This window comes from Ailuropoda melanoleuca, chromosome 6, assembly GCF_002007445.2.
Source record: "Ailuropoda melanoleuca isolate Jingjing chromosome 6, ASM200744v2, whole genome shotgun sequence".
NCBI classification, from domain to species: Eukaryota; Metazoa; Chordata; class Mammalia; order Carnivora; family Ursidae; genus Ailuropoda; species Ailuropoda melanoleuca.
Genome location: NC_048223.1, coordinates 77043443 through 77066077, shown reverse-complemented (window position 1 = coordinate 77066077; position 22635 = coordinate 77043443). Strand labels below are relative to the sequence as shown.

At 40.1% G+C, this 22635-nt stretch overlaps 1 protein-coding gene across 12 annotated transcripts in view; it reads left to right on the top strand.

Moving 5' to 3' along the window:
- Positions 1 to 22635, top strand: part of USP54 (ubiquitin specific peptidase 54) — a 132888-nt gene that overhangs the window by 103666 nt on the left and 6587 nt on the right. For 7 of the 12 annotated variants that reach the window (XM_019800907.2, XM_034662687.1, XM_019800905.2 and 4 more), the window contains 10 exons: positions 1513 to 1644; positions 1800 to 2180; positions 2412 to 2643; positions 4322 to 4455; positions 6717 to 6884; positions 9377 to 9496; positions 10418 to 10613; positions 12624 to 14020; positions 21623 to 21741; positions 22060 to 22200. In XM_019800907.2, coding sequence (XP_019656466.1) covers positions 1513 to 1644; positions 1800 to 2180; positions 2412 to 2643; positions 4322 to 4455; positions 6717 to 6884; positions 9377 to 9496; positions 10418 to 10613; positions 12624 to 14020; positions 21623 to 21741; positions 22060 to 22200 — 3020 coding nt within the window. Of the gene's footprint in view, positions 1 to 1512; positions 1645 to 1799; positions 2181 to 2411; positions 2644 to 4321; positions 4456 to 6716; positions 6885 to 9376; positions 9497 to 10417; positions 10614 to 12623; positions 14021 to 21622; positions 21742 to 22059; positions 22201 to 22635 lie in introns of those variants that run through there. The other 5 variants (XM_034662688.1, XM_034662691.1, XM_034662689.1 and 2 more) reach the window with 4 other exon arrangements.

The following is a 22635-nucleotide window of genomic DNA, read 5'->3' as shown; positions in this document are numbered from 1 at the left end:
TCTTTTAATGGTTTGTGTGCTTGATTCTGAATCCAAGTGAGTTCTACACATTGGGACAGATCGATAAGTCTTTTACGTTTCTTTTGAACTGTAGGTTTCTCTATTTTTCCTTGCAGCTGATTGTTGAACAACTAGGTGTAGTTTGTCCTATAGATTGCCCACATTCTGAAGTTTGGTAAACTATGGTAAACTCTAGCATGTTTCTCTGTTCTCTGTATTTCTTGTAAATTGGCAGTTGGATCTAGAGGTTTGGTTAGATTCATGTTGGATTTCTTTTGATGACTACTGCAGAGATGACTACTGCAAAGTATGATTTTTTTTAAGACCGTACTTCTGAAACTGTGAATCAGGGAGAAGCCAAATAACAGGATAAAGAAGGCATATTTTCCAGCAGAGTCAGGTTTATGTTAAAGGTTTGTGAATGGCTGGGGGTAGGGGAGCATATTCTCATTGGCTTAACATTTGCAGACTTAGTTGCTCCAAGTGATTTCCTCCTTTCCTAAATCTTTCTTTTGGGCCCAGAGGTAGCAAAGTATCAGATAAAAGCAATAAAATGTTGCATTGGTAATTTCTTGAAAACAGGTAGCCATATCACTACACTGCTGATACCTGAATACGTACAAAAATTTTCATATACTAACTTACGAAAACAAATTAGCTCTGGTGCATTTGAGAACCTAGAGGATTTTCTCTAAACCTGTTCTCTAATTCAGTTGCTTAATTCACCGTTGGCTTCCCGCAGGTTAGATGATGATATCTTTTAGAATATGACCTTTGCTGTTACCCAGTCATACATTTACAACCTGTGGGCTTGAAGCAGGGCAAGTTATGTAAAAGAGCCCATATCTCCTGGGCTTCCCAGCGATCAGTACGGAGGAATTATGAAGTGTAATCTCTGGGTGAAGCCAAGTTTGGTAAAGCACTCTTTGGGGGATGGGAATGAGAATTATTCAAAGTTCAAGTGTCCTTTTAAATGATTCACATTTAAGGAAGATTTAGAACTGAATCTTAAAGCCACCCACAGTTGGAACTCTTGTGGGCAAAGGCTGGGGCACCTGGGCCAATACCAGATGTAGTAAAAATTAGGCTTTACTTGGTATGTGTTGCTAAATGAAAGGAAAGCTCTGACTTTTATTTATGAGAGTCAAAATATGTTGATACGTGACGTTTTTATACAATCTTTAAAACTGTCACCTTTTAAAAATTACCAAGTAATGTGTCCTTCTGGGTCACCGGGAAAGATTACAAGCAAGATCAAGACTGGTAATTGCTCAGGAAACACTGTAAATTTGCAAGCTCCCATTAAGTACTCCCATTAAGTACCTTCTCTGCATTTATTTATTGAGAGATTCCTGCTACACTTAAATCAGATAGTCTTGGCCCCTACAGCTTCTGATTCATGGGTATACTAAATTGGTGGCACTGCTATGAATCCCAAAGGGAGACTATGTTCTCAAGAGGATGAAGGTCAGTCTCAGATACCAGCTTACTCCCATTTCCTTGTTCTTTCAGGACATCTGACTGATAGTGAATGTAATCAGAAACTCACATCCAAGAAAGGGTCACTGATAGAACGCAAGAGGAGCTCTGGCCGGGTTAGGAGGAAAGGCGATGAGCCACAGGCCTCAGGGTACCACAGTGAAGGCAAGCCACTCTGCACTGTTTGTCTTTCTTCATTCACTCTGGCAAACTTGTGTCATACTCCAGACTGGCTTTTCCTTTCTGCTTTCACACTTTGGGGTCTGGGTATCTATGATCATTTTAAACATTTATATTTGTTTAATTCTTTGTGTTTTTAGGAGAAACACTGAAAGAGAAACAGGCTCCTAGGAATGCCTCTAAACCATCCAGCAGCACCAATAGACTAAGGGATTTTAAAGAGACAGTCAGCAATATGATTCACAACAGACCATCCCTGGCTTCTCAGAGCAACCTAGGATCTCCCTGTGTGGGGAAGGGAGGAGACCAGACAGGCAAAAAGCCTACTAGAAACCTGTCTTTACACTCCCGTGACTGGGAAATAGAGAGTACCAGCAGTGAGTCAAAATCCAGTTCTTCTAGCAAGTATCGTCCAACATGGAGACCCAAACGGGAGTCTCTGAATATTGACAGTATCTTTAGTAAGGACAAAAGGAAGCACTGTGGCTATACCCAGCTTAGTCCCTTTTCTGAGGATTCAGGTGAGTAGATAATTAGGGAAGAGTTGGGCTTTTGAATAAAGTTGACTTATGTATTTAAAAAACCTGTATTTTCTGGTAAACTCAGCAAGGTACTTTTTTATGCTGATGTTGAGCTTTTTGGAGGTAGGAGTTCAGTGAAGGAGGAGCTGGAGGGAGGGGTTGGTTATGTCTTAATTTGAGGCAGATGCTAAATCTACCTCCTTTCCTATACTTGTCCTTTGATCGGGATAGCTAAAGAATTTACACCAGATGAGCTAAGCAAGCCACCTGCTTACGACATTAAAACTGGTGGACCAAGCTCCCAATACAAGCCCTGGGGCCCAGCACGACCAGGCTCTCACCTTTTAGAACAGCACCCTCGCCTAATACAGCGAATGGAATCTGGCTATGAAAGCAGTGAGAGGAACAGCAGCAGCCCTGTCAGCCTGGATGCAGCCCTGCCTGAGAGCTCCAGTGTCTGCAGGTATTGTTTGGCCTCTGAATAGTGGCATTGTCCCTTGCAGCAGTGTGAGCCACCAGGAGGCTTTTCAACTCAAGATTATCAGCTTTTTTTCTTTCTTTTTTAAAAAATTGAAATAAAGTTGATATACCGTGTTATATTAGTTTTAGGTGTACAACATAGTGATTGGACAGTTCTGTATATTACACTATGCTCACTGCAATACATGTAGTTACCATCTGTCACCACAGAATATTATTACCATATTATTGACTATATTCTTTGTGCTGTAGTTTTTATCCCTGTGACTTATTTATTTTATAACTGGAAGTTTGTACCTCTTAATCTCCCTCAGTTATTTCACTCTTCCCCCAATCTTCTTTCCTCTGGCAACCACCAGTTTGTTTTTATATTTGTGATTCTGTTTCTGTTTATTATTTGTTTGCTCATTTGTTTCGTTTTTTAGGTTCCACATATAAGTGAAATCATACAGTATTTCTCTTTCTCTGATTTATTTCACTTAGCATAACAGTACCCTCTGGGTCCACCCATGTTGTCATAAGTGGCAAAATTCCATTCTTTTTTTATGGCTCAGTAATATATGTGTATACATACCTTATCTTCTTTTCCATTCATCTCTTAATGGACACTTAGAATGATTGCTTCCATATCTTGGCTGTTGAAAATAATGTTGCAATAAACATGCGGGTGCTCTGTCGACTTTCTATGACAATAGCACCCTCTCCTGGAAGAAGGAGCAAAGGTATTTGAGAAAGAAGAGAGCTGTATTATATGTAAAATAATTATTTAGTAAATAACTTGTAATGGAAGAATTCATGAATCAAAACATAGTTCTATGATCAGAGAGAAAATACAGTTGTTATTTATTCTTTCATTTAGGATAGTTTTTTTAAGGGTTACAGGGATTTTGTGTTTTATAAGTCAATGATATTCATAATTCCAAAAGATAACAATGATGATTTAATAGTGCTCATTGTACCTTGTTCTTAGGGCCCAGTTTGCTTTATAAATTTCAGATCTTCATATGTCGTTTCTACTGAGTTTCCACAGAGGCAAGTTTCTTAACAGAGTTGCTGCTTTGCAAAGAGTGATTATATCTTTTACAAGGGTGATGATCACATCCTCATTTTTTCCCACTGCTTATCCCTCGACATGGGATCCAGAATTGTCCAATCACCTGTTGAGGTTTACACATGAGAAGATGGCTATAAAGGCGTAAGAAAGAGGAAGGCAATCATATGAGAGCTTATGTGTATTAATTCATTAAATAAATTTTGTGCCAGATACTGTGCTAGATGCACAAAATGTGAATAAGGTGAGGTAAGATGGGGGAACTATTTTCAGAAGTAGTTTAGCGGATACTTTAACTATATATTATTTTGATTTTTTTAAAGATTTTATTTATTTGAAGATTTTATTTATTTGTCAGAGAGAGAGAGCAAGCACAAGCAGGGGGAGCAGCAGGCAGAGGGAGAAGCAGGCTCCCTGCTGAGCAAAGAGCCTGATGTGAGACTTGAACCCAGGACCCTGAGATCATGACCTGAGCTAAAGGCAGATGCTTAACTGACTGAGCCACCTAGGAGCCCCTGTTTTATTGTTTTTTGAGGGAATTTAGTCTTAGGAATGCTGCAAGTTATCACCCTTCTGATGTTTTCAGTAAACTCTGGTTTGTCTTTTGAAGGGATCCAAGTACTAAGAGATCAGCTGGGTTGGCACCTTCCTGGCGTCACATCCCAAAGTCTCACAGTAGTAGCATACTGGATGCAGACTCCATAGCATCCAGGAGTAGCTGGACAAAGAATCAGCCTCTTTCAGGTAAGCAGAAAGACACTGGCTTTGGAGGACTGGATTTGACTGCCAATTCTATTTGGAAAATAGCCTTACCTGAGCACATTTGAAATTAGAGGACAGTTGTACTTTAAGTTTTCCATCAGTATTTAAAACGGCGGCATTTGAGCCATTCCATCTTTGGACTTATCTATCTTTTGTTCTTCATCATGGCTTGCCTGATTGTTCTTTCCAACTTGGGGAGAGCCCTTGTGGGAGTAAGAAGGAACAGAAATATGGTGAACAGTGTTAGTAGCACCAGCAATCCTCAGAAGAATAAGTTCTTGGGTTTTTTTCCTTGGTATGGAGGAAGCCTCATGAGAATGGATTTCTTTTTTTTTTTTTTTTTTAAGATTTTATTTATTTATTTAACAGAGATAGAGAGCCAGCGAGAGAGGGAACACAAGCAGGGGGAGTGGGAGAGGAAGAAGCAGGCTCATAGCGGAAGAGCCTGATGTGGGGCTCGATCCCATAACGGCGGGATCACGCCCTGAGCCGAAGGCAGACGCTTAACCGCTGTGCCACCCAGGCGCCCCGAGAATGGATTTCTTATTGTTTAGTTCTATGGGTTAAGATGACAAAGGAGACACAAAGGCTATGGGCATAACTGGGGAATAAGTAAGTCAAACCTATCCTTATCCCTACCTCTATATCCTGCCCAGTATCCCTGTTTTCTTTTCCCTTCTTGAGTGTGCTTTTTGTCTCAGACTCTCTCCTCCTTTTTTTTTTTTTTTGAAAGAGCACACAAACAGGGGGAGGGGCAGAGGGAGAGAGAGAGTCTTAAGCGGACTCAACACTGAGCGCCAAGCTCCATCTCATGACCCTGATATCACAGCTTGAGCCGAAACCAAGAGTCAGATGCTTAATTGACTGTACCACCCAGGGGCCCCTTGATCCTATCATTTTAGTCTGGCACAGAACAAAAAATTTTGTCTGGTAATTTTGATCATTCATTTAAAAAATTACTGAAGTAAAAATAAGTCCAACAATTTAGTAACCTCACCTTTCCCTCTTCAAATTGGAGGAACTAGTGTTATCATCAAGGTATATATTTTTCTACATTTTTTTTCCATGCCTATACAAGTGTATAGATAAGTTTATTACCACCATTAAAAAAAAAAATGAACACCTGGGTGGCTCAGTCAGTTAAGCATCTGACTCTTGGTTTTGGTTCAGGTCATGATCCCAGGGTCTGGGGTTGAGTCTTGCATCAGGCTCCCTGCTCAGCAGAGAGCATTCTTCTCCCTCTGCCTGCCGCTCTCTCAATGCTCTCTCTCTCTCTGACAAATAAGTAAAATCGTTTTAAAAAAATAAAATTAAGCCATACTATGCATATTATTCTGTCACTTGATTTTTCACTTATATCACAGACATTCTTTTAGGTCTATTTGGTTCCATCTATGAACATTTATAAAATTGAATTTTTATTGGATATTTTACAAACTTTTTAAAAAAGATTTATTTATTTTTAGAGAGAGCAAGCAGGTGAGAGGAGAGGCAGAGGGAGACAGGAAGGACTGTCAAGCAGATTCCTCGCTGAGTGCAGAGCCTGCCACTGGGCTCAGTCTCTCAACCCTGAGATCATGATATGAGCTGAAACCAAGAGTCCAATGCTTAACTGACTGAGCCACCCAGGCGCCCCTACAAACTTTTTTTTACTGGATATTTTACAAACTCTTTAAAGAGATGTTGGAAGTTAAGGCTGAGAAATTGACTTGCTTGAAGATTCCCAATGAGTTAGTGGCAACACATAGCTGAGAATGCTGTCTAATGGTTAAGAGCATGGATTTTGAATTTAACCTGTTTGACTTCAGTTCAGCTCTACCATTTACCATCTTTGTCACCTTAGGCAAGTTATTTATTTATTCACTTTGTGTCTCTGTTTCTTCATTCCTAGAATGTGGGTAATAATAGTATCTACTCCATAGGTTGTCATGAGAATTAAATGAAATCGTAAGTGTAAAAGTGCTTAAAACTGTGCCCATCACATAGTAAATGCTCAACAAATGTTAGTTTTCACATTGTTATTGTTGTAATAAAGCTGCTCAATAAATAGTTTACCATCATCACTATGATTCATAGCCCAGATTTCACCGTGAATCTGATGTGGAAAGCACTGTCCAAAACATGAACTCCAAACTGAATCAAGAGTTCCAAAGGAAAGGCAGTGCAGTGGCCATAAATGCAGCAGGTGCCTAGTCTTAGTTATGGAAATGTGACAATTTCTCTTCTCCCTTGCTTGTATTCAGGTGGGGAGATATCTTCCAAAAGCGAACTGGATGAACTGCAGGAAGAAGTGGCCAGGAGGGCCCAGGAACAGGAACTTCGAAGGAAACGGGAGAAGGAATTAGAGGCAGCTAAAGGATTTAATCCTCATCCCAGCCGCTTCATGGACTTGGATGAACTGCAGAATCAGGGTAATTGTTGTGAGCATAGGTTGTAGCTGATAGGGACAGAGAGAGAGAGAGAAAACAAATATTCAGGCTTGTAAATTCCTGTCTTCTGTTTAGCTAAGTTGTATTTCATCATAATTCACACATTTTAGTGAGAACTAGTGAAAGTAGGAGGTGACAAGCCTATTGATTGGAAGACAGGCACTGATTTTGGGCCCATCTATTGAAAGTCTATAGTTTAGAGACTGTTCATGAAAAATATTTCCCATGAACATCTGTAGAAGTTGTAAATAAAGCTAGTCACAATTCAGAAACAGCAGAACAGGGCAGTGAATGAGCCACACTGATGAGGGAAATTCTACTTGCTGGGCAGAAATATACCCTTGAAATTGCCCACCTAGAGCTTCAAGGAAGTAGGTCTATCAAACAGGTTCTAAGAACACAAAGCTTGATTGCCTTTTGATCCTCTGATGATTCATTTCCCAATCTGATACAATTTTCATGGACTTTACAAGGCTTCCCCAACTGCCCCACACTAGTTACTTTTTTCCTTCAGTTGCTTTACGATGTCATTTTGTACCAGGAGAGACTAGTCTTCAAAATAGGAGTTTAAAAAGACTGAGGCATATACTGTAAATAGACTCCTGAAACTTACATTTCTGTTTTTCTTTCTATGAAATGAATTTATTGTTCTTATTATTCAGAATCCCCAGATGTAACAAATTATGCTACAGCAGTGCAAAGAATAGGAGTCAGTGCTGTTTTGGGTGGTTGCTTTCTTGCTGACCACTTCCCACTTTTTGTCAACACTTAGAGAAGCTTAGTGGGCTAATTTGGGGTCTATTTTGGGACCATTTTTCTCCTCTAATTTTACTATCTTTTGATTTGAGGCAATTGTTGCTTTATATTTCCCAAGGCACTGTATCTGTTTCCAAATTAGTTTTAAATTCCTAGTTCCTTAGTTGTCCCTACATTTGGATAGTCTTCTTTTCCTTTTCATCCTCAAGCTATGTCACATTTGGGTCTCAGGTTTATATTGTTTCTGAAGGAGGAGTCTTGTCATCCCCTTCCCTTACCTTTTTTCCTTCCTCTATTCATTGGGTAATACATGAAAGTTGAGAGACCATCCATCTGGCCACATTTTATTGTGAATTCTCCATACACTTTGATTCACAATCTCCTGGAAGAGCAAGGAATGGAATACTAAGATTCTAGAAGATTAGAATTAAAATCTTGTGTAGTGATGATCAATTATAGTCTGCCTATACATCTGTAGAGAACTTTTTTTTAATGGCTCTCACTACCATCTCTGATGATAAAGTTTGTACAGATTTAGTTGATGTCAAATATTATGAGAAAAATTTAGGCCTGGAGGATGGGGTACCCATATCTCTTGGTGGGCCTGAATGCCAGGTTTTTCAGTACCAACTTGACTACTTCCACTGCCTTCCCATTGCTCTCTAAAAGCCATGGTGAATTAAGGAGTGAATGTTAGGGGTTTGGAAGAGCCTTTCTTACCATGTCCAGCTGGAGGTAAGTGGAGGATGGGGCCATTATGAGAGAAATGACTCTGACATTTCGATATTTTTCCTTGTGAGCTTGTGGAAACTCATCATTAATCCCAATCGTGGGTGAATTTACAATACGTCTTACTACCAATTTATGGTTATGAGTGAGTAAAAGCCAAGGGGTACATAAACTTGAGTGTTCTTTTACAGAAGTTGTCCTTACAGTACTTTCTTGGTTTTTCATCTGGCACTGTATTTGAACTCTTCTGCGCCTGCTTTGGTACACATTTGCTTTCAGAGGGGGAAGGGATATTTCATGCTCACTGTATGGGAAAGTGACTGTTGCAGTCAGTTTGGCGAGCAAGGATATGATGAAAGAAAATACCTAGCACTGCTGATGAAAAGTGTGTGCTTGCAAATAAGCAACAAGGACATTTCAACTGCCCTGGTAGATATATTGAGGTTAGGAACTGTAGAGCAACTGTACCCAAGAGGTGTACTAATTTTCCAGTTGAGGGTGGCACAGAGAGGACTGTGAATTGATGTAGGAAAGAAGTTTTACAGATGACTTTCCACAGAGTTGTGAAGCCACTTTTGCCTTAACACAGCAGTAGAGGTCTCCATGGAGGTCTGGGACATTTTGACACTGGTTGGCAAGATGTATCTTGTTGCATTGTGGAAAAACAGATCAGTTTCAGGCATAAGAATCCACCCTTCTGCTGTAGACAACACTTTATTCTTTTCTTGAGAGTCCCCTTAAGAGCTCTTGGAATTGGAATATGTGGTGGATAATGACATACTCCTCTTTCATGGCCTTGGCAATGTCTTGGCTAAGGCAAAAACGGATGTCCTACTTGTTTCAGAGAATTCTTCATAGCAGTGGAGAGTTAGAATAAGGGTAGATCAAAGGCTCAGCAGCAAGGAGCTATGTGCACTGAGGGGATACATCACTACATAGAAAAAGTTGGAACGAACTGTAATGAAAATGAAAAGTGCTGGCCCTTTCAGGGAGGAGTGACGGCTTTGAGAGGTCCTTGCAAGAGGCAGATTCAGTGTTTGAAGAGTCGCTGCATCTGGAACAGAAGGGAGACTGTGCTACAGCTTTGGCTCTCTGTAACGAAGCTATCTGTAAGTAACTCTAACTGCTACAGCTATGGCAATTTTAACTAACTTCGTGATAGGTATCGTTAGAGTCATCACTCAGATGGGATGAAAACACCTTTAAGTCTCCTCACTGTCACTCTCCCAAACTGAGGTCCTTTAGGCTATCTTTGGCCTTCAGATTTCTAAGGGTGCCACGTACTATTGCTGTGGTCTATGGATATTTACTGGAATAACCTCAGCTGGAGTCCACAGATGAATTATCCAGCCATGCCTACCTTCTTATCCCAAGATGAAGTCAGACCTCAGATTTGAGGTTAGTCTGCTCTTTCTCTAGAAACTGACTAGCTAGGTGGAGCTTATGGCAAGAAGAAATGAGTATATTGACTTCGACTTCCCAGGCCTATGACTTTGCACCGCATATTTGATTCGTTTCTCCCCTGCTTTCCTGGTATGCTGCACCATAAAGTTACAGTGAAGGACTAAAGCTTAGAATTTGTATCTGGTTCTTAAATGTGACCCACAAGAAGCTGTGTTCTGTAAAGACAGATGCAGATTTGGATCTTATTTCTGCTGTTGGCTGTCGGGAAGGGGAAGTTGGGAGCAAAGTGTGGAGACCAGAGTCGGACAGGTCAGTTACAAAGGACGAGAGTGGCAGTCTCTAAGATGGAAGCACCAGTTTCTCTTCCTGACTCATTTTAGTTTTAGCTTTTTGTTTGTTTTTTTAAATTCAAATTAACCTGTTTGGCCTCCATGGCTTCCATGAATGTTCCTTAGAGCCAGAGCCAGCTCTGTACCCTGGACAGTATGTGCATGGTCCACGCCTTGCATTCCTGCTGCATATTTTGAGTTTTACTGCATATCTTTGCTCATTTTTGGTTCAATTTTATTTTTATTTTTGTTTGTATTTTGTGTTCTGTTTCTGCTATATTTTCTTTTGCATTTTAGCTAAACTAAGACTTGCCCTGCATGGTGCCAGCTCTAGCACTCACAGCAGAGCCCTAGTCGATAAGAAGTTGCAAATCAGTATTCGAAAAGCACGGAGCCTGCAGGAACGCATGCAGCAGCAGCAATCATCGCCGCCGCCGTCGCAGCCCTCAGCCTGCTTCCCCTCACAGGGGGCGGCCCTCCCTCAGCCAACAAGGTAGTGCCTGGGATCCACTGTAGTTTATGGACACTAGGGGAGGAAGTGACCATGGGCGCTCCATAGTCAGAGTTCTCCTTGTCTTGGTGACTACAGAGGACAGAGAAGAGTCCTCTGGAAAGATTTTCTTCTCAGGTCAGACATAAGGTGGAAAGCTCATCCCACTGCTGGTCCTTTTCTTAATAGTTCCTAGAAAGATACAGAAAGTATGGCATAATAAATAGAACATTTGTCCATATTTCCTGTGGGTGAATTTGTCCCTGGACTTGTGTAATAACATGATTATTAAATTTGTACATATTGTGTTCTCAGACATGGCAATCTGAGCTCTATTGCATTAGAACCATGTGGTTTGTTTTGGGGATTTCAGTGCTTCCTGTCTCTGGTGGAAGCAGAGAAAGCAGTCTTTGCTCTGTTTGAACCATAGAGAGGAGACACAAAGATTCCCTTTGTTTTACTTTGCTATGGGCAGCAATAGGGAAAAAGTCCCTGGGGCCACTGGTGTAGTTTTCACACTTTAGCTCTTGAATTTGGTTCTATTTAAAATACATAGATTTAAGTTAAAATTCATTTTGGCCATTTAATAAGCCTGAGTAGTTCTCAGAATATAAATATTATAAAACAGCTAAAGTTTATTGAACATTTTTTAAAAAAGTAAAAGATTTTACTTATTTATTTTTAGAGAGAGAGCAAGTGAGAGCAAGTGAGAGCGAGGGAGGGCAGAGGGAGAGGGAAAGAGAGAATCTCAAGGACACTCCACACTGAATGCAGAGCCCAATGCAGGGCTTGATCCCATGACCCCAAGATCGTGACCCAAGCTGAAACCAAGAGTCGGACGCTCAACCGACTGAGCCACCCAGGAACCCCTACTTATTGTCCAGGCGCTAAGCTAAACACTTTAATTCTCACGGTAACCTTAGGAGATAGGGACTGTTACTTAGTGATATTTTATAAATAAGGAAACTCAAGCTCAGGGGTATAAAATACATAAGGTACCCAAGATTGCTCAGCTAGTAAGTAGTAGAGGTGTGGACTTCAAATCCAGGTCTGTTTCACTCCATTAGGTCTTCTCCATAAGTATAATGATATATTCTCCATAATGTCGTAAGGGTGACTGGGTGGCTATCCCCACGAAAGATGATAGAATATTATCATTCAAATTTAATGCTAATAGCTGGGATCTTCCCTTTTCTTCTTTTCTCCTACAGTATACTCTAGTAGTTGAATGCTGATCTGAGAATCTGATGAGAGATATGTTTTGAATATAAGCAATTTAGGCAGCTAAACTCTTTGTAGAAAACTTACACCACTTGATGTATGTAATTGAGGCTTTTAAGTGCTTCTAACACTGAGTTTTTTAGGTCAGAAATACAAAACAATTAGTAAGAAACCTAGTAAATGCAGTTAATTTCTAGTCTTACTCCCAAATCTCAAGAGAGTCATAGTGCGTTACTTTGAGAAAATATCTCTGTGAATAATACAACCAAATCCAGATTATGAAAACACACTTGAAGTGGTTGAATTCTGTGTAATCCCATGAACCCAAATTATCCTATACTCTGTAAATGTGCCTTTTGGTTCTTTTGGCTGGTTTGCCTCTCAGGACCCCAGGTATGAGTGATTTCTAGGCTTTGCTCACCTTCCATGTCATCTGCATGTGGGATTAGCAATTTTTGTTTTTTAATTTGCAAGAAGAATATGATTGGAATGGGACTTCAGAGGCAGTGAAGAATATTGACAAGGACTTCACTTAATATTACTGTGCGCAGCTTTGGTGAGGGCATTGAATAAAGAGGATTAATATTACCTATTGCTTGGGTGTGAGCTGACCATGTGCCTGCCTTCTCTTGTGAACCTCTGAACTGTCGACTCTACTTGTGCTTGTCTTTCTGCTTATTTTTACCATTCCCTTTGTGGATCGCTAGAAATGGGAACTAAGTGAACAGGTCTTTTTGTAAGTGATCTTGTCATTTAAGGCAGCTTATGACTGGCTCTCTCCATTTATTTCAGTGAACAGCCTATCCCGCTCCAAGTATTGTTAAGCCAGGAGGCTCAACTGGAACCCTGCGCGAATAGAGAGTTTGGGGCCAGTTCTTTCATCCACTCACCTGCTTCCTGCCATGAGTCACACTCATCACTATTCCCAGAGTCATCTGCCCTGTCTGCCTCACAGCACAGTTCCCCTAGTAGGTCTGCCTCAAACCTTCTGACTTCAGTTGAGGAGGACAGCATTGACCCCTCTGCACTCCACAGGCAGGCCTTACCTAAAACCCCAGGGAGGACTGAGAAGAATGCTCATTATGGTTGGGAACCATTGGATGTACCAGAGGGTAAGCTGCAAGGCTACAGGGGTGACAACAGCAGCTGTACCAGGTTCCCCGCACAAGAAGGAAGAGGCATTGATCAAGAACAGCGATTCCAAGAAAAGAGGGATCCTGCTGTCTCATCCCAGGTGATGCCTTGGTCACACTCAACTGGAACAGATACCTCTGAGAGAGGAGATGTACACAGCCTTGGCTGTGGTCCTTCAAGTTCATCAGTTCAGCCCAGCCTTCCCCTGTACAGGGCCTGCCACCCTGTAATGCCTGCTGCTTCCTCACCTATGCTTCACTCTCCTGATACTGTGCAGAAAACTAACCAATGCCTCCAAGCCAAAAGCCTCAAAACTTTGTTGACTTCAAAAGTGGATGCAGGCAGTGAGGATCCCCATAGGCCAGAGTTTCCCAGCACAAAAGGGCTTGTCCGCTCACTAGCAGAGCAGTTCCAGAGGATGCAAGGTGCCTCCACAAGGGATGGCACAGGTTCCCAGGATAGAAGTTTGACAAATAGTCTAAGGAAGAACTCTTCCCCTTCTGACTCTAAGCCTCCCTTCCTACAGGGTCAAGTGAAAGGCCACTGGCCTTGGGCAAAACAACAATCCTCCTTGGATGGTAGGGACAGACTACCTTCCTGGGAAGAACCTGCTGATTATCCTTCTCTTGCCATGAACTCTGGGCTGCCTAATAGTGAAACTTCTAGGGGAAGACAGCCCAGGTTGGCAGAACCAAGCATGAACCAAGGAAAGCCATCTCAAGTGAGAGATGCTAGGCCTAAGGAACTAGGCAGCAGTGTCAACTTGGGGACTTCCTTGCCTTTGGACTCCTGGGTGAATGTCACAAGGCTCTGTGATTCTCAACTTAAACATGGGGTCCCTGGGCCAGGAATGAAGTCCTCCCCCCATGATTCCCATACCTGTGTAGCCTATCCAGAAAAAAACCACATCCTTTTGCATCCACATTGGAACCAAGACACAGAGCAGGAGACCTCAGAATTGGAGTCTCTCTACCAAGCCAGTCTTCAGGCTTCTCAAGCTGGCTGTTCTGGATGGGGGCAGCAAAATGTGGCCTGGCACTCATTTAACCAAACAGGTAAGAATGCAACCATGGGCAGGGGGAGTAGGGGGACATATAAAAGCTGAAAGTGAGAGGACAAGATTAGAAGAGGGTTTGTACTCTGTCCAGGTAACATCCCCAGCTTAGGAGATGGTAGCAGATCTTCTGACTTTATTCATAAAGACTTTAGGACACAAGAGCTAGGCCTTTTTCTGGCTAGAGTAGAATCAGCAGGGTCTAGTTCCCTCCTTCTAAAGGAAGAGATCAATGAGTATATGCCCAGGGCTTGTGCAGTATGCAGTGCTAAGGAGTGGTTCATAGGTTTTTGAGAGGGACTTAGCATGAAGTAGGGGAGGCTGAGAAGAAAAGTCATCCTTCTATGGCTTAGGAGCTGAACTAATCCAAGATCCAGCTTCCAGATCCAACTTGCAACAAGGGTGTCCACACGGAGCCATATCTCCCAATGTGGCATTTCCAGATCATACTGAACCAGAAATATCACGAGCTTCCTTGACCCCTCAGGACGTACCAGGTGTAGAATTTTCAAGATTGTATGGCCGTAGGATTCCTGTTCACTGACTACCCCTTAGATTATATTGTGTGAAGAATGATGTTTATGCCTTAAACGTACTTCACAGACTTAGTTCTGGAAACTGAAGACATAAAGAATATTTATAACTTAGATTGATGTACTTGAGAACTCCAAACCTAACTATTGTCCTGGTTACATCATTAACTGTCAGCATAAATCTGGACAAGTCACTTAATATCCCATGGCTAAGTTTTTACATGTAAAATTAGAGAGTGGGTTCAATGATTTTTTTTTTAAAGGTGCCTTCAAACTCTTAAAATGATATATATGATTCTGTGAAATTGAACTCAGAATTTTATCTTTAGCTCGGTATGACAGTTTCCATAACAGTACAGGTTCCTTGCATGCTGCCAACTGATGTTTAAATACTGCCATACAAGTATTTATTGAGTACCTAGAAGCTGTTCCTAGAAGCTGTAGGTGGGGGGAGATCACATAAATATAAGATTTGATATTAAGGTATGTTTTTTACATGGGACAGGGCAGTATGGGAAGATTCTTTTTTTTTTAAATGATTTTTTTTATTATATTATGTTAATCACCATACAGTACATCCCCGGATTCCGATGTAAAGTTTGATGCTTCATTAGTTGTGTATAACACCCAGTGCACCATGCAATACGTGCCCTCCTTAATACCCATCACCAGTCTATCCCATTCCCCCAACCCCCTCCCCTCTGAAGTCTTCAGTTTGTTTCTCATAGTCCATAGTCTCTCATGTTTCATTCCCCCTTCTGATTACCCCCCTTTTCTTTATCCCTTTCTTCCCCTACCGATCCTCCTAGTTCTTATGTTCCATAGATGAGAGAAATCATATGATAATTGTCTTTCTCTGCTTGACTTATTTCACTTAGCATTATCTCCTCCAGTGCCGTCCATGTTGCAGCAAATGTTGAGAATTCGTTCTTTCTGATAGCTGAGTAATATTCCATTGTATATATGGACCACAGCTTCTTAATCCAGTCATCTGTTGAAGGGCATCTCGGCTCCTTCCATGATTTGGCTATTGTGGACAATGCAGCTATGAACATTGGGGTGCATATGGCCCTTCTCTTTACTACGTCTGTATCTTTGGGGTAAACACCCAGTAGTGCAATGGCTGGGTCATAGGGTAGTTCAATTTTTAACTTTTTAAGGGACCTCCACACTGTTTTCCAGAGTGGCTGTACCAACTTGCATTCCCACCAACAATGTAGGAGGGATCCCCTTTCTCCACATCCTCTCCAACAATTGTTGTTTCTTGCCTTGTCTATCTTTGCCATTCTAACTGGCGTAAGGTGGTATCTCAGTGTGGTTTTGATTTGAATTTCCCTGATGGCTAATGATTTTGAACATTTTTTCATGTGTCTGTTAGCCATTTGTATGTCTTCATTGGAAAAGTGTCTGTTCATATCTTCTGCCCATTTTTTGATTTGTTTATTTGTTTCTCGTGTATTGAGTTTGAGAAGTTCTTTGTAGATCTTGGATACCAGTCCTTTATCTGTAGTGTCCTTTGCAAATATATTCTCAGTATGGGAAGATTCTAAAGAATGAGGAAAAGCTCGCATCTACCTCAATTAGCTTCCTGTGTGAGGGAGAAAGAATATACAAATGTCAAGTATTTTAAGAATAATAATAAATGCATATAAAAGAATATAGTGCAATGAAAATTAAACTAACTGAATGTCAAGCATTATATTACCCCCCCAAAAACAACAAACAAAAAAACTCTTACATTACCCAAAATAGGAAATTTTTCATTATAGATACTTTTGAAAATATATAAAGTAACAAAAATCATTGATAAGCCCATTCCTAATTTCATGAGTTTATTTCTGGTTTTGTTTTTTTATGCATATATACTATATATTTATTTTGTTTTGATTTTACAAAAAGCAAATCGTTACAATATATGTATGCAGTTTATTCTCATGATATTTTTACATTATAGCCATGAGCATTTTCCCTTTCTTTTAAGGATTGGCAATATGCTGCATATGAATGTACCGTAATATATTCAACCATTTTACTATACTTTATATACTTACAATTTTTAGATAAATAGATGATGAATATCTTTATATGTAAGTGTTTGGCCACAATTCTGATGAGCTTCTCAGAATAAATTTTTAGAAGGATAATAACTAGCTGAAGGTTTGTATACTTCTAAAAATTTCTTGATATGTACTGGTAAATTAGCCTTCAGGAAGATTATACTTCTGAAAACAATTTGAAAAGAGTACCTACTAAACATTATTTTTTTGCTTAATAGTGAACAAAAATTAATTTAAAAAAATCCATCTGATGAGTCCTCAAAGTCCTTGTCAAACCAAACTAGCCTTTATTTTGACCTAAAGAAGTGATCAGGTGGAATAAATCAGGAAGTAGGTAATGAAGGGAAATGCCAATTAGATATGTATGTATATGATAGAATATATCTTTAGTGGAGTCCCTCTTTATCTTATTGTAAAGCATTTTTTAAGTACCAAGGTACTTTCTCCCCCCAGCTTTATTGATATAATTGACAAATAACATTGTATAAGGTTAAGGTTTGACATGTATATATTGTGAAATTACCACAGTAAGGTTAGTTAACACAACCATCACCATGGATGCATTGTAGTTTTTTTGTGAGAACTTTTAAGATCTACTGTCTTAGCAACTTTTAGGTAAATAATGCAACATTGTTAACTACATTCACAATCCTATACATTAGATCCCCAGGATTTATTCATCCTATAACTCATCCTTTGACCTCACCTCCCCATTTCCTCCACCCGCCAGCTGCTGCCAACTACCATTCTGTTTCAGTGAATTTGTCTTTTTTTAGATTCCACATATAAGTGAAGTCATGTAGTATTTGTTTTTCTCTGACTTATTACTTAAAAAAGAAAAAGCTTTATTGATAAATAATTTACATTCCATACAATTCACCTACTTAATATGTATAATTCTGTGTTTTTTAAGTATATTCACAGAATTGTCCATCCATCACCACAGTCAGTTTTAAAGTGTTTTAATCACCCTGTGGGGTGCTTGGGTGTCTCAGTTGGTTAAGTGTCCAACTCTTGATTTTGGCTCAGGTCATGATCTCAGGGTCGTGAGATTAAGCCCCACGTTGTGCTCCATGCTCAGCGTGAAGTCTGTTTGAGATTCTCTCTCTTTCCCTCTCCCTCTCCCTCTATACTCTCCCTCCCGCTCCGCACAGGCTCTCTCTCTCTCAAATAAATAAATGAAATCTTTAAAGTGTTTTCATCACCCCAAAAAGAAACTCAGTACCCATTAGTAGTCACTCCCTATTTCCCCCTATCCCTTGCTCCTCCAGCCCCAGGCAACCTGTAATCTATTTCCTGTCTATAGATTTGCCTGTTTTGGACATATGATATAATGGAATCGTACAGTATATGGTGTTTTGTGACCAGATTAATTTTGACATTATGGTTTCTAAAAAGTTACATAAACATTGCCCTTGGCCTATATTTCTAAATTTCATAGAATTTTGGAGTCAGGCAGATACCATCTTAAAAATAACTATTGTTATAGAAAATTTCAATTATATTCAAGGGTAACGAGTAAATGTTACAATAGCCCTCCAGTAAGCTAGTACTTATCACTAGCTTCCACAGTGATTATGTTGACCAGTTATCAACATATGGCCAATTCTGATTTAGCTATAGCCCCCCCTTTCCCCTCCCTACTGAATTATTTTACTATTTACTTATGTATTTACTTATTTATAAATGTTTTATTTAATTTATTTATTTATTTCCTTAAGTAATCTCTACACCCAGTGTGGGGCTGAAACTCATGACCCCAAGATCAAGAGTTGCACACTCCACTTACTGAGCCAGCTAGGTACCCCTCTACTGGATTATTTTAAAGCAAATTCCAGACATTATATTATTTCATACATAAATAGTTTGGAATGTATCTCTAAGAAATAAAGATTCTTTTTTAAAAGGCAAAACTATAATATTATTATACCTAGAAAATTAACGATAATTTTTACTATAATACAGTAACTAGCCAGTATTCACATTTTTTCAATTGTCCCATAAATGTCTTTTCACAGTTGGTTTATTTCAAATTAGGAGTCAAACAAGATCTACACTTTGCATTTTGTTGATTTGTCTCAAGGCTTTTTTTAGCCTATAAAATTCCTGTCTTTTTGTCCCCTTAGCACTTATTTATGGAAGAATTTTGGTCATCTGAAAAATCCACATTCTGGATTTTACTAATTATATTCTAGTAGTTTTTTCTTTTTTAAAACATGTTCTTCTACTGGTTTTTTGTTTGTTTGTTTTGTTTTTGGTTTTTTTTGTAATCTGGTAGTTAGGGCTAGAGGCTTGATTAAAGTCAGGTTCAATTTTTTAAAAAATTTTATGTATTTAAATAATCTCTACACTCAATGTGAGGCTTGAACTCATTACCCCAAGATCAAGAGTTGTGTGCTCCTCCAACTGAGCCAGCCAGGCAACCTCAGTTTTTGCTTTTGTTTTTAATAAGACTATTTTAGAGGTAGTACTTTGTTTTTCTTTTTCTTTATAAGATTTATTTATTTATTAGAGAGAGAGAGAGTGCATACGTGCGTGAGCAGGGGGCAGCGGCAGAGGGAGAGGGGGACAGAATCTCAAGCAGACTCCCTGGTGAGTAGGGAGCCTGACATGAGGGCTTGATCTCAGGAGCCTGACGCGAGCTGAAATCAAGAGTTAGACGTTTAACCCACTGAGCCATCCAGGTGCCCCTATTTTGTATTTCTTGTATCAGGAAGTGCATGATGTCTGGTAGTCTTTCTTCTTGTTATTGATGATCCGTGAGTAGACATCATCTTAACTGTATCTTCTATCAAATCCATATATCCTCTCAACAGTACTCCTTAAAGGGTCCCAGCTTTACCTCTGGTGAAATATCTTTAAAAGAATCAGTCTATTCCCTTCAGGAGGTTCCAGTGGCCACCTCCTTGTCTAGCAATCAGACTTTATTAGAAGAACACCACATTCTAACCAATACGGCTGTAATTCTTAAATCTGGTTGCCCATCATAGTCACCCAAGGAGTGGCTTTTTAAAAAACACAGAGAAATAATTTTATATAAATGGGATGACAGCACATGTGTTGCTTTTATTGTAGACATTTTCTTGTTTATCTCTCCTCCTCTTACATAAATTCCTATCTTTTATCCTCCATCTTCCAGGTAATAATCTAATGTGCATATTTCTGTATTTTTCTGTTCATATAATCCTGTGTAGACCTACACATACAGTGGGGTTTTTTGCTTCAGGATGGTATTACAGATTTTTTTTTTTCCTTTTAACTTAACAATCCTTCATGAAAATCCCTCCAAGTCATCTAGTTTAACTCAATTCATTCTTTTTAGTGAGTGGCTGGGCATATTTGATATTGGAGATACCTTTGTGTATTTAGCCATTCTGCTATAGATGGGCATTACTTTATTTCTAGTTTTTTGGCCACTGCAAATACGCCTTAGTAAAGTGGTACTTTTGCTTCTTATTCCTAGGAGTAGAATTGTTGGATAAAAGGGTAAATCATATTTTCAATTTTAATGGATATTTCTAAACAGCTTTTTTTTAGGAGGACTATAACATTTCAAATTTCTGTCAACAATGTTTGGGGATATTCTCCTATACTTTTCAGGGAAGCCTTTTGTTTTATTTATTTTTTAGATTTTATTTTTAAATAATCTCTATGCCCAACTCCTAACCCGGAGATCAACAGTCACATGCTCCACTGACTGAGCCAGCCAGGTGCCCCTCGGGGAAGCCTTTTAAAAAGAAATACTCCCAGGCTTACCACAAAGATTCTGATTCACCAGGGCTGTGGGGAGAGAGAGGAATCTGTATTTTTAAAGTTCCTAGATGAATCTGAGGTGGTATTAGAACCTCTGTACCAGGAAATACTAAAAATAATATCTTTGCTTGGTATCAGAATATCCTCCTTTAGCCAGATACATGTATTAGAATCAGAATATCAAATCAAGACATGAATTGGTGATAGACATGTACATTAAATGTAGGTCAAGGGCATGTGCATTTTCCGAATGGAAGGCTTAATTAGTTGTATTGCGGGGAGCCTCTTGGGAGTCACATATCCAGTTTGGAGCAGTTCTTAATAATCTAGCAAGATTTTGAGGAAGAGATAAGCATTAGTGATTGTTTAGGATTTAAGCAGTCAGTGATCGAGAGAAGCTAATGGGGAAATAAAAGAGCCTTACACATATAAAATGTTGTTGAAGAGTTCCTGCTCATAGTAATAGGAAGTGAAATCAAGAGATTTGAATTTTAATTCTGATTAATCTACTTACTACCTTTCAGACCCTGGAACTCATTTTCCCGTTACATAAAATGAGGAGGTTTGATAGATGATTACTATATTCATTTCAATTCCTAAGTAGACTGAAGATAATGTTCCCTTTGTCATCACAAACACTCTAGAGAACAACTATGTTGGACAGTTCCCTCTGTACATATTGTAAGTCTTGGGCAGGAGTCCGACCCTCAGAAGAAAGCCGATTGTGTTTAAAAAATTGAAATGAGGGGGCGCCTGGGTGGCACAGCGGTTAAGCGTCTCCCTTCGGCTCAGAGCGTGATCCCGGCGTTGTGGGATCGAGCCCCACATCAGGCTCTTCCGCTATGAGCCTGCTTCTTCCTCTCCCACTCCCCCTGCTTGTGTTCCCTCTCTCGCTGGCTGTCTCTATCTCTGTCGAATAAATAAATAAAATCTTAAAAAAAAAATTGAAATGAGGCAAAATGGGGATATTCAGCTGTCTTTCTGCAGAGCCTCTTTTGTACAAGTTCTTCAAAGCCTGTGTTCTAAGACCCTTGTTGGCCTATAGGAAACTATCCATTTCTGAAACTCCTGTTTCTACATTGCAGGAGCACATCTCCATTCAATTCAGGGATACATATTTGTTATTTCATGAAAAGAACTCCTGAGGTTTTTGTTTTTTGTTTTTGTTTTTGTTTGTTTGTTTGTTTGTTTGCTGTCAGGCTGAAGTTAGGCTGCAGGAGAAGAGATGGCTTCAACTTGTATTTATGTTTTCCTCCTCAGGCTCTGCAGATGGTGTGGGGAGGAGGTTGCACTCAGCCCCTGGCCTTGGTCTCTCAAAGACCCCAACAGCAGAAATGGAGCACAGTCTCCATGAAGCCAGCACAGTGCCTGCTTCTCAGGTAGCAGCCTCAGGTCCTACAGTGCTGACATGGGGTGGTGTGTTGGGAAAGGAAGTGTGGAAAGATATGAGTGGTAGGGTTGGTGGTAAGGCAGGAGCATGGTGATGTGGGGCTGTTGGAAGAGAACAAGTTCTATGATTGGACTTCTTTTAAGTGAGAGGAGATTGCCACATGGCCATACCTTTCAAATACATCTAATTCAGGTCTTTAGTAGTGAGGTCTTACCCTATTTTCTCCCATACCCCTGGGGACAGGGTCTGTGGGAGAACCATAGGTCTGGTGTTTCGTGTCTGCCTGTGTGTGTCTATGTGTTTGAAGGCTGCACCTTGCCGAGGCCCCAGGAGGGAATATGGGGAGGATGATCAGTACGGTGCAGAGAACTTTCACCGCATCTCACGCAGTCTCAGTGGCACCATTGTCTCAGAGAGGGACGAGGCTCCAGTCTCTTCCCACAGTTTTGTAAGTAGAATCAGGGTCTATCTATTCAGAGCACCCTCTTTCTTTTGCTAAGGTGAAAAAACAATGTAGGTGGAGGGGCAGGGGAAACTAAAAGTTGTAATTTGGGGGAAAGTCATGTGCACTCAGCAAACATGATGACACATAGTCATTACTTTATTGATGCACATTTTGTTGGAGCCCAGAGGAATGTCCCTTCCCTGTAGCAGTTCTGGAAGGTATATTAGGGTTCCCTAGAGTGAGAAGAGTCCTAGTAGCCTGGTAGCCTTGAGTGTCAGAAGCAATGGCTGCTGATTGAGTCAAAACCCATTGCACTAATCAAAGGAAGAAGGGAAGACATGAGATGGGGTATTGTTTTTGCCGTTTCCTCCCCATTCCAGTATAAGATTGAATGGGGTCCAGTATGCTTTCATGCTAAAATGAAGCATGTGCATTAGC